The 12,724-nt window shown below is 50.5% G+C and overlaps 1 protein-coding gene across 3 annotated transcripts in view; it reads right to left on the bottom strand.

Moving 5' to 3' along the window:
* Positions 1 to 12,724, bottom strand: part of LOC138356905 (uncharacterized) — a 122,222-nt gene that overhangs the window by 55,242 nt on the left and 54,256 nt on the right. For all 3 annotated transcript variants that reach the window (XR_011224711.1, XM_069313424.1, XM_069313423.1), the window contains exon 3: positions 7,064 to 7,202. Coding sequence is in view for 2 of the 3 variants with exons in the window: in XM_069313424.1 (XP_069169525.1) it covers positions 7,064 to 7,202 (139 nt within the window). In the remaining variant the exon portion in view is untranslated. The remainder of the gene's footprint in view (positions 1 to 7,063; positions 7,203 to 12,724) is intronic.

Here is a 12,724-nt window from a genome sequence, read left to right as displayed (position 1 = left end):
GCTGTTGCATTTGGTATTTTGTATTACCCTGGCAGATCTACGTTGGCGATGTGAAAGAGGATCTACTGGTTCCAACACGGAGTTCAAGGTTAGAATACAGGACGCAGTGACCTGGAGTCAACCTTTACTGCTGAAATTACCTGATGACTACTCTCGTGTTATGCTGGGGTAGGAGGAGATCTTCAGTCCAGCTAAGCTGAAAAATTAATCAATAGTAGAGTAGCCTACTAACCCTACAACCTTCATTTGTTTATTATTATCAACATTGAATTCATTATACATTACTTACATTATATAAATTAACTTTATAGAATAACCCCCCAAAATGTGTTATGGGAAGAGGCTTTAGAATTTATAGAATCTACAGTTCACTTATTATATATTAATAGGATTGTTGTATTTATTAGAATTTAATTGTATTTAATCATAGAGATCCATAAGCCATTGGTTCTCTCATTTAGAATAGAATTCTGGTCCTTCAAGCATATTAGAATTATACATTATTTTATTAGCGTATAATCTAGAACCAGAGTTCCCCACACACCAGAGAGCAGTCCGAATGAAGCCTGATTGCCATTCCGCGAGCGACCCGAACCCTCCGGAGCGACATCAACATCGCCGCAAACTCCTGCACAGTGCTGTGAGCCAGACAGAGATTGACTCCACTGCCCCTGGGCGGCCTAGTGAGCACTGGTCACAATGCCCCAGCCGACACGTCTGTGAACACATCTAGCGAAGGCTCAGATAGGCGCCAAGGCACTGAACCCCCCCAAAAAAACGAAGAGGAAGTCGGTGACGCAGCAGCCGACGTAAGGCCCCTGGGGGTCGAACCCAGCGATCACAAGAGAGGCGGTAGGGACATCCCTGAAGGAACCAGAACAGCCGGCGAAGCCAGCTTTTCTGGTTCCGAACCGGAGGAGATCGAACCGGAGGTCTGCGCAGTCCCGTTTCGAGACCAGAAACGGGCGGGAAACCCACCTGAGGGACAAGGTCATTTCAACCACGCCCAAGCGAACCCACTACGAGATGACTTGACATAGCGCAGAAGAGGCTTGCCCCGCAAGCCCTAAGCCCCGCGAGGGAGGAGGAGCCACCCAGCACCACCACAGGCCACACGAAACGACCCGAAAAGCCCACGAATCGTGAGACGAGGCGCAAGCAAACAGAACAAGCCTATCACCCCATCAATGGGACGAACTGCTTTTAGGGCCGATGCATCTAACCAGAACCCAAGTGGCATACAGGGCGATCCCCACGCCGAACAGAAACAGAAGGAACCAAAGGCTGCGCCTGCCCTGAATCTGACACCACTGGCCTACCACGACGGAATGAACCCCCGAGCCCTGACACGACCTTTTCGAGGAAGGTCCGCCACGAGCCCCCCGGAGCACCATCAAATCCGACAGAGGCCCACAACTAACTGAAGCCGCCTGCACACACTGCACCACCGCAGACTCTGCAAACAGCAATGGACAAAAAGGTGAAGACAACCAAAGAGCCAGGGCCCAAGTGGATTCAAATGAAGAAGCAAGCACCGCCTGCCGACACACGAGGCGAGCAGCATAAAACCGCGAAACTGCATCCTGTAGGAGTGGCGAGAACAGCTTCAACAAGGCAGATGACTCCTTCACTGCTGAGGGCAGCGCACCCAAATCCAGCTGCAGCCCCAAGCGCTCCCACATCGAATTCAAGCCAATCAGAGGACAGTTCGAGGAGGGAAAAGAAACGCAGGGCCGAAGCCAGCAGGCCACGAGTACGCAAATCCTCACAACCAAGGCAGCCGAAAGGGAGGAAACCTGCACATGAAGCTGCATCACACCCACATCCCGCAAAAGGGCAGGGGCAAACAAACACGCATTGAAGTGCTCAAATTAACCCCCCCCAATCTAATTAACCCCCCCAAAGAAAAATCTCCAGGTTCGAACACCGGGCAAGCAGTGCCTGAAACCACGGCTGGGACAGCCACCATGGGGGCCAAGAGGCCTACTCTCGCTTGGAAAGTCTCCAAGCGAGCTAGGACCTGGAACAACAGCTGAACCGGGGAAAGAGATACAAACTCCAACCTCAACCAGTCCTGCAGGAAGGCGTCAATCTCGACAGCCTCACGGTCGGGGGAGGGTGCCACATGTACCGGAAGATGCCTCGACCATGCCGACGTAAAGAGGGTTGTTTGGAAGGACACATCCCACTGCCCCTAGCCGGCATGGTGAGCACTGGTCACAAAATCCCAGCCAAGAGACGACGCGTCCGAAAACACATCGAGCGAGGGCTTGGGTAGGCGCCAAGGCACTGAACCCTGAGAAAACCGGAAGAGGAAGCTGGCGATGCAGCAGCCGAGATAAGGTCCCCGGGGGTCGAACCCAGCAATGGCGAGAGGCAGAAGGGACTTTCCCGAAGGAACTAGAACAGCTGACAAAGCCAAACCCGACCCACCGAGCAGACCATCAGCGCAAAGTTCATGCTCCCGCACAGGCCTTGGGCAACCACCGGGTGATCCGGGAGCCCCCCAGAAACAAGCACATGCGGGACCGCAGCCAAAGGAGAGACTCCGGAAGGAGAGACAAGGATGCGGTCCGAGAGTTCCACACAAGACTCAGCCAGGTCCGAACCTGGGATGGAACCATATGGGACTTCCACCAGTTCATCAGGAACCCACTTGGGAAGGAAGTAAGGGCACGGACGGAACCACTGTGAAAATAACTAACGCCCCTAATCCTGGTTCTAAAACCCCAAGCAGGGCAGCTCCAGGGCTTCCAACTGGGTAACCCACCTGGCTCGTTGCAACAAAACGCCTACCATGTAACGAAGCCGCTGCCTGACCCATAGCATCCTCACAAGGAACAGGGAAACTAAATGACAAGCTGATAACAAACCCACAAGACTCAGGGTTGGAGATGTCACATAACAGGCAGCACGACAGAGACAGGACGGGCGATCGTTACCATGACGCAGTGGCAACGAACAACCTTCAGCATCGCACAAGGCGAGACAGGGCTCGGAAGATGCATCCATAGTACCCCTGAGCCAAATGGGGTTTTCCAGGGCCAGTAGGGTACATTAGCCCTACGGGAAGCCCAGGTACTGGGGCTAGCTAAGCTGGTAAGCCCTGTCAGTTGCAGGAAAATTGACAACCAGAAGTAGCTGTGAAACCTTGGGGCAACAGAGGAGGGCCACCAACACAACCTAGGCAGGCCGAATGGGAAGTTAGGCAGACCTCCTCTGTCAAAGCAAGTGAATATGCTAAAAACAAAACAATACAAATACCCCTGAAGCAACACACACACACAAACAACTAACCACCAGAGAGAATTGTCGGCTGCCGTGTATGCAAACTGTGCCGGCTAAAGTGCGCCCCAAACAGTAAAACCCACTCCCTACCTGGGGCAAGACAGGAGGCCCAAGACCCCCAATGTACCCCAAGGGCAAGAACAGCAAACGACGAAGCCCTCAAATGGGAGAGAAACCTGAACGTCCCAGAGAAGATAGCTCTAGAATGAAAGGGAAGCACTTACCAGGCACCTAGGAAAGGGAACCCTTGGTGCACGCAGCCCAGCGTACAAGAGAACACTTGGCCGACACCCCACACACAGCTGGCACAGCCACAAGGGTAAAATCCAGACAGGAAAGCGAGGCCAGAGGAGACGTGTAAACACCAGGCAACTCAGTCACGTACTGAGGTGATGGGCTGCCCGCTTGTCTGAGTGGGCTCCCCCTTCCCCATCGAGGGAGGGTGGGGGTGCTAACAAGCGGATGCCAATTGGACGATGCTAGTTGGTTTGCAGTTTTCCAGTAGGCATTCAGAACTCCAGGGACTGATGACACCAAACTAATATGGCATATGTCAGTTTGGATAGCATCAGGGAGCCGACGGGGCTCCATACAGAACTCCTTAGCAGAAAGGACCAAGAACCACAAAGAGATGAAAGGCATCCAAGGGCACTCCTCGGGTTTCCCCTCAACCCCGGAAGCCTGCCACAAAGGTTGAAAAGCAGAGCCAAAGTCTTTGCCTGAGACAGAAATGTGTCCTTCCAAGGAGAAAGCTTAGGGCAAGGGGGTGGTTGTGAAGGCAAGCAGACAAACTCTGGGAATACCGGAAAGCTCAACTTCCTCCACCATCAACATGGATAAGACCCCAAGACCTTGAGCCCCTGACCCCAGCTCCAAAACCCTCAGATGCTTCGGAGCTGGAACCAGGGGAAGTGGAAGGAGAAGGTTCATTCAGAAGCTGAATGAACCAAATCTGCAGGGAAAGAAAGATGAGGTGTGGATTTGGTTCAGGTGGAGGTCACCAACACCTCTAATTCTAGGTCTCTAAATACCATCAAGACCAACTCCAGGGCATCCAGTCCATCAATATGCCACGAATGCCAAATACAAGCAAATCTAGCTTACAAAGCGGCAGCTGCCAGAAATGCCCCCAACTGGGAGGTGGAATCCATCAAAGCAAGGAACCAGTCAAAGATGTTACTGACTCACCAGGCAGCATGGTAGGAGAGAAAGAATGATCATCATCCAGTAGTAAGGATGATGAACACCCCTCAAACTCGCTCAGGAGAGCAGGCTTGATGGGCTGAACCATACAGATCAGGTCACACACATGCAGGAGATTCCCAGGGTCTGAAGGTTGGTAACAAAGCAAACACACCAGGCACCTGGGCCACTCGCCAAAATAACAGACACCAATCACAGCCAAAACTACAAGACTACAAACATCAACCATTATGTGCTGTATAAACAAGCACACACAAATTTTAGTGTGCCCCAACATAACCAGAATGCGAACCGGCCAAGAGCCCAAACAGAAGAATCAAGGATATTTGAATAACAAATCAAGGATATTTGATATTTGAACATCCCCAACCTAGTGGTCAGGTCTCTCAAAGACAAAATCCTAAACATACCAGAGAAGGGAATTCTGACTATGCAAGAGCAGCATTAGCCAGCACACAGGAAAGAAAACCTTGAGTGCATGAAGCTTGAAATGCCAAAATAGCCAAGTTCAAACAAGCCAGAACCAAAACAAGCATGTGAAGCATCCACTAACAAAAGTTTCCCGCAGGACAACAGAGTCCAAGAATGGTCGGCTCTTGGGGGGGGGGGGGAGGGGTGTTGCCTGTGATCTGAATAACGGGAGGCACAACAAGCTGTAGCAGTAGAAAGAGCATCAGCAACAGAAGTGAGGTGGAGAGTTAACTGAGGGTTGCAACTGGGCCATCTGGTGGCAGTAATTGGTACTAATGAGTTTCAAGCTAGCTTGAGTGAATCCATTGTTTTGTGTAAATCATTTGCATTGTTGTTTGGCAGTTTTGAGGCTTAATTTTCTGTGAACCCTCCAGTTGTCTGTAAAGTTTTGCTGACTTTCTGAAGGCTTCTTCCGGTGGGGTGCCAGATTGTCACCCACTTCCTGAGCCTCTGTGAAGGGGGGGCCAGGTCTGGCTCTGGTCCCCAGTAGGCTAAACAGAACTTCTGTGACTGATGTGACTCTTTAGTATATATCAATCTCAGCAAGATATCTTCAGGAAGCCACCAGAGGATTCCCTCCAGAAAATATATATAGCACTTGGAAGGGATATGATGACAAAGATCTGGAATAGGATGGAGTGAAGGAAGGATACCCAACCATTTTGTCTGATGGGGACTCAATGCAATAACCAGTCCAAGAATTGCGTGCCTATGGTTAATTATTAACCCTGAATTGCATATACCTAGGATAATGCATAATATCCTAGGATATTTTAAGTACTTTGCAACAGTACATGGCGTTTCTAATCGGCATCTGAAGCCTTCGGTAAATACCTGCCATCCTGCAATGCATCCTCCGAATTGACAGTACGGTTTAATACTAAGTGTAATAAGTACAATTTGTGACTGCTTGGAATAGTACATAATTACACTTACTTGTGCCGTTACATTTACCGCCCCATATATTCTCCTCGTTTTCTGTTAAAACACTAAGAATTTTAGGATGAAGTTTTCATGTTCGATTCTATATACACAAGTTTTAAATATAAAGAATTTATTTTTCAGTTTTATTAAACAATAGAGATTTTATACACAATTTGAAAATATCCTGAGTTATTTTATAATTTATTGAAAGACTTTAGTCGTTTTATTAGTTTTATAAAATTGTAATATCAATATAGCTATAGGTTAAGTACTAATTGTAATTAAGAAGCAATAAAATGCTTGTCCTCATACACTAAGAAGGTTAGGTTAGGTTGTAGTTTTCGATTGAGCTTTTCAGGTAAACTCAAATACAGTATTCACAATATTTTGGTGCATTTCTGGCGATTATTTGACAGTACGGTTTAATACCAAGTGTAATAAGTACAATTCCTGACTGCTAGAAATAGTACATAATTACACTTACTTGTGCCGTTACATTTACCTCCCCGTATTCGGAGGATGGGCTGCATACTGAAAACTGACTTGATATTTTTTCTATGCTTAGGGTATGGTTTTTAACAATATATATATATATAGGATGACAAAAACTCTTATTTTGAATACTATTTTTCTGTGTACATACAGATAATCCCTGCAGTAATCCTTATTCAATGCAAGGGTTAAGGTCTCATAAGCGCTGATGTATAGTGTATACCAAGTGATCCAACAACAGATCAACAAAGGTGTGGACCAATTCATACATTTGCTTACATCCACATAACGTAAGTTCGTACATTATGCCTCGGTGTACCCTCATGCCATTCTTGAGTTCACACCCGTTCTCTCTCTCAGACTGACACAAATACAAGCTTATTGTCCCAGAATCTGCAGACTTTAATAACTATATTCACATAGAGAACATTTCCCACTGACACAGTTGGACTCAAAATTTGCACAATAATGTGAAACTTCCTTTTATTCAATAATTGAACAAAAAAAGCTGCCTTCTGTGTGTATGATGAATATACTGTATTCAAATATATAATGCAAATTTAAATTTTGTCTGTTATTAATCTACTTAGTATTATATCATTTGAATATGAACAGTGGATAATCTCAATATAAATGTTGTACAAAAATCACTTGTATTATACAATGATAAAAATGCAGTACTCACTACAAAATATTTTAGCCAGTGCACTGCCTTGCTTTTCTGTAAGACTGCTTCCTGGAAGAATACCCCTTTTTGATCTTTGGTTGCCTTCTTTATAGTAGAGGACTGCAACACGGTAACCCCCTCCTCTCAGTCTGTTACTCTGGAAAAAAAAAAAAAAAAAAATCAAGCATAGTTCTCCATGTCCTTGGATTAACCAGGTACACTCGCTACTGACTAAACCATGACGAGCTAAAAGTATCTCAACGAGAAGAGGAGCCTGTGGAAGGTGGCCCCAAGCCCCAAAGGCAGTACTTACAGGGCACCTAGGGAAGGCAGCCCTAGGCGCATGCAGCCCGAGTACTGAAGGTAACTCCTGGCTCTCGCACCCACAGAAAAACACCACACACGAAGCACAGTGCTGTAGCGACACTGGAGCCAGAGCACACGACCTTCGCCTATAGCATCAGCCTCAAGACCTGAGGTGTGGGTAGCCAGGGTGAAGGGTCTGGGGCTCCCCCCTTTCCCCTCCTGGGGGGGGGGGGGGGAGAGCTGCGCAGACAGCAGGGCGGGGACGTGTGACGTCACACTAGTTTACTTGTTTTCTGTTGGAGAGTTCTATCCACTAATTCGGCTTTTGGTAGCAATTTTAACCAGAATATGGGTTTGTTTTGGGGCGCTTACATTGCTGGGTGCCTGATCCAGTCAATGGCAGACATAGAATGCTTCCAACTACACGGGGGTTTCTATAGTCCATTGCTCACCTTGCCTCTCTGAGGGGGGCCCGGTTCTGGCCGTGGTCCCCAGTAGGCCTAAGAACTCCATACACATGACTGATGCCAAAGTCTGATATTAGCATCATATTAACATATTAGCAGTCTGATATTATTAGGGAGCCGACGGGGCTCCCCTCAGAAAAAACTGGAGCCAGAGCACACAACCGAGCCGATAGCATCAGCCTTAAGAACTGGGGTGTGGATTGCCGCACGGTAGGTCTGGTGCTGCCCCTTCCCCCTCCCGGGGAGGGGGGGACTGCGCAGACAGCGGTGCGACGACAGATGACATCATACTAGTTTGCTCGTTTTTGTTTGGGGAGTTCTATCCACTCGTTCGGCTTTTGATTGCAATTTTCACCAGAATAGGGGTTTGTTTTGGGATGCCTACCTTTCTGGGTGCCTAACCCGGTTGATGGCAGACATAGAATGCTTCCAATTACACAGGGGTTTCTATAGGCCATTGCTCCCCTTGCCTCTCTAGAGGGGGCCAGGTTCTGGCTCGTGGTCTCCAGTAGGCCCATAAGAACTCCATACATATGACTGATGCCAAAGTCTGACATTAGCATATCAGCCTAGTAAGCTCCGGGGAGCCATAGGGGCTCCCCCCCAGAAAAGGGGAAGAAAATCTAAGAGCCAAGGCTCAAGACGATTCCAAAAATTTGGACGAGCACCACTTGTCAGCACGCAAGGCGAGAAGCGAAGAACAGACACTGCCTCCCTCAGAAACGGCGCACACAACTTCACCAAAGCAGCCTGCACCCAAGCTGCTGAAGCAAGCCTACCGGACCCTGGCCCAGAACCCAGCTCCTCCACACCCAGCACGAGCCAGTCCAAAGACAGCTCCAGCAGGGAAAAGAAACACAAGACTGAAGCTAAGTGCCCATGGGCGCACAAATCCTCGGCCACCAGGGTTGCCAAAAGGGAGGGAACCTGCACGTGAAGCCGCACCTGGCCGACATCATAAGGAAGGACGGGGGCAAACAAGCACGCCTTGAGGTGCTCCAAATCATCCCCCAGGAAAACCTGAATGACCGTAGGCAACTCTCGCCATTCAAGTGCTTAGTCCGACAGGATGAATGCCAAGCCCTCCACGAAGAAAAAACAGTCTGCCAGCCAGGAAGACTCTGGTACCTTGTAATGCACCCAATAAGGAAAAGAGGAGCCAAACTCAAAACGAAGAAGGCTTCAATATCGAGGCGTAATCCAGGTCTTGCAGGCGGTAAGCCGCAAGGGGCCTCCCACACCTTCCTCGGTGGGATGTGGAAAGTCAAAAACCTTCAGAAAGAGGAAACCGAGAAACCCAAGGGAACTCAGAACCGAACCTGGGGAGCAGTCGAACTCATAACAAAATCGTACAGGGAGGGGGATAGGAAAACCCCTCCCCCGGTCGGCCGAGCCAGGAGCACGCTGGACTTGTGATCCTGTGGTCCTGGGTTCGATCCCAGGCGCCGGCGAGAAACAATGGGCAGAGTTTCTTTCACCCTATGCCCCTGTTACCTAGCAGTAAATAGGTACCTGGGTGTTAGTCAGCTGTCACGGGCTGCTTCCTGGGGGTGGAGGCCTGGTCGAGGACCGGGCCGCGGGGACACTAAAAATCCTCTAAATCCTCTCAAGATGACCTCAAGAAGATAACCCCTGTAACAACAAGCCCCGCATCAAGGGGTACCAAACACCCAAGCAGGGACCAGTGGGGCCCAGGCCCCCCCAGGTCAACTCCTCCCCAGCCCCGGTATCCTCCATGTCAAGACCCAAAGCCGAGCCGTCCTCCAAACCCTTTGCCTTTGGAGAAAAAGCAGAGTCCACCGGAAAAGCAGGGATGAAGGGGGGCCCGCTGGCGGGCCCAAAAGCTCCAGCAGGAGGACTAGGCTCAAATGCCTCCGCCGCCAATCCGGAAGGGGCAACCCCCGAAGTTGCCCGAGTCTCACTACCAGTATAATTCAACGGGGCAGCTGTGGAGCATCCAGAAAGGCAACCAACCTCGCACGTTGCTGCAACTTAAACCATGCATGCAACGCTAAAGCTGCCTGCACCCAAATATCAGTCTCGGTGGACTGGGTGAGTTGGAGTAGACACTCGATTATCTGGGATTCGAACATCCGGAAAACGCCCTTATACGGCCAAAATTGTGACCGGATAAAGTTCTCAATATCCCGGCCAAAATGTCCATGGGAGCCAGATAAAAAATTGGAGAGGTTTAACTTGCGGCCGTTCAGCCTCATGGTGTAGGAGGGGGTAGGGTGGGTGGGTGGTGACTGGAGAGAGGGAGGGAGGGAGGGAGTTGGTTGGTCAGGGAGGGAGGGAGGGGAGGGAGGGAGTTGGTCAGGAAGGGAGGGAGGGAGTTGGTCAGGAAGGGAGGGAGTGAGTTGGTCAGGAAGGGAGGGAGGGAGGGAGTTGGTCAGGAAGGGAGGGAGGGAGGGAGTTGGTCAGGAAGGGAGGGAGTTGGTCAGGAAGGGAGGGAGTTGGTCAGGAAGGGAGGGAGGGAGGAAGTTGGTCATGGAGGAAGGAAGAACTGTTGTGTGTGTATGTGACTGCATTAAGCCTAACAAAGGGGGGGTGGCATTGGGGGTGTTGCAAAAATTATATTGTTTTCTTATTGCTGTGGAGATCTAGTTACGAATATTAATTAAATAACACTATAATAGTTGAATAGTACAGTATTTGGTTTGCTATTTATTCATTTAAATATTGACAATAAAATAAAATGGGATTGGTCAGAACTTAAGGTACATATGTTAAAGTCATCATACAGAGTGTCAACACCCACGTGTCGACACATGGGGCCTTGTAGCCTGGTGGATAGCGTGCAGGACTCGTAATTCTGTGGCGCGGGTTCGATTCCCGCACGAGGCAGAAACAAATGGGCAAAGTTTCTTTCACCCTAAGTGCCCCTGTTACCTAGCAGTAAATAGGTACCTGGGAGTTAGTCAGCTGTCACGGGCTGCTTCCTGGGGTGTGTGTGTGTGTGTGTGTGTGGAAAAAAAAAAAAAAAAAAAAACCAGCGTTGAATGTAATGAAACGCCATTTTCTGGGTGAGTCCCGGAGGCTCCCCGGAGCTATCCCAGGCTGATATGCTAATGTCAGACTTTGGCATCAGTCATGTGTATGGAGTTCTTAGGCCTACCGGGGACCACGGCCAGAACCGGGCCCCCTCAGAGAGGCAAGGGGAGCAATGGCCTATAGAAGCCCCCGTGTAGTTGGAAGCATTCTATGTCTGCCATCGACCGGAACAGGCACCCAGAAAGGTAAGCGCCCCAAAACAAACCCCTATTCTGGTTAAAATTGCTACCTAATACCGAACTAGTGGATAGAACTCCCCAACCGAAAACAAGCAAATTAGTGTGACGTCACACACTGCCGCGCCGCTGTCTGCGCAGCTCCCCCCTCCCCGGGAGGGGGAAGGGGGAGCCCCAGACCCCCCGCGCCGGCTACCCACACCTCAGTTCTTGAGGCTGGATGTCAAAAACGCGAAAAACCGCCGACCGGAGGGAGGGAGGGATGCCGGGGAGCCTCCGGGACTCACCCAGAAAATGGCGTTTCATTACATTCAACGCTGGTTTTCTGGGGGGAGCCCCGTCGGCTCCCCGGAGCTAACTACCCACAGACAGAAAAAGAGGGACTTACCCGGGAGGCGGTCGTCGCTCACCCCTCAACTCGAAGCCGAGACAACTGGCTGCAACCGCCGACCCAAAGCAACACAGGCCCGACGAGGGCCAGGGACATTCACAAGGTAGCGAGCAGCCAGGACCCTGTTCGACCGCCAAAATCCCCGCGCCCGAATATCAGACCAAGACATATTCCCAAAGACGGCAGCAAGAGCCGCGAACTTACGAACGTCATGGGCACGGGGATAGACCGCAGGCTGGCTAGACCTAATAACCCTGCGGACGACCTGAGAGACCCGAACCCGCGAACAGGGAAGAAGGGAAACCGGATCAACCCACAGCGCGTCCCCGGACACAGAAGCTGTGGCGCGCAAATAACGGCGAAGCGCCGCAACCGGACACAAAACATGATGCACCCCCGGCCTGACCAACCAAGCATCAACCACCCATGGACCCCTCCGGAACGCAGCAGTCTCATTCTTCGCCAGAAAAGAAGGAGACGGCTGCAAACGAACAAAACTATCACCACGACCAAAAGAGCAGAAACCCCTGCGCCGGAGGAGAGCATGAAGCTCCCCTACCCGACCCCCAGAGGCCAAAGCCAACAAGAAAAGTGCCTTGGAAAAACAATCCTGGACCGAAGGGGCCACAACGAAACGAGGAGATGAAAGGAAAGCGAGCACTCTGTCCAAAGACCAGGACGGCTCAGGCGACGCATGAGCAGGCCGGAGGTGAAACAATGCACGAGACAGCTTGCGAAACGGCGCAGACGTAACATCGATACCGAAAGCAAGCTGAAGCGGCTCCGCCAGCGCCGCACGATACGAAGCGACAGTGTTAGGCATAAGATGACGGTCCTGAAACAACCACGAGAGGAAGGACAAGACCACCCGAACAGACAAGGAGCTAACACGACGAAGACGCAAAAAGAAACGGAAGGACCGCCAGGAAACTTCATACTGCCGCCGAGAAGAAGCCCTCAGGTGGGACACCAACAAGGAGGCCACCTGATCACCATAGAGATGATGATAGACTCGAGTCAAAAAAACCATACGCGAAGACTCGAGGAGAAGATCGAACCAGCTACGTGACGTACCGGCCCGATCTGCTGAAAGAGGCGGAGCCGCGGGAAAACCCTCGGGTTCGGACACCGAGCAACCAGCGCCTGAAACCAAGGCTGGGCCGGCCACCAAGGGGCCAGAAGGACAACTCTCCCCCGGTAAGTCTCTAAGCGAGTCAGGACCTGGAGCAACAGCCGAACTGGGGGAAAGAGGTACAGGAACCCCCACCTCGACCAGTCGAGCCGA

Source organism: Procambarus clarkii, chromosome 75, assembly GCF_040958095.1.
Source record: "Procambarus clarkii isolate CNS0578487 chromosome 75, FALCON_Pclarkii_2.0, whole genome shotgun sequence".
Classification (NCBI taxonomy): domain Eukaryota; kingdom Metazoa; phylum Arthropoda; class Malacostraca; order Decapoda; family Cambaridae; genus Procambarus; species Procambarus clarkii.
The sequence above is the reverse complement of the archived record's forward strand: the minus strand, read 5'-3'. Positions and strand labels throughout refer to the sequence as shown.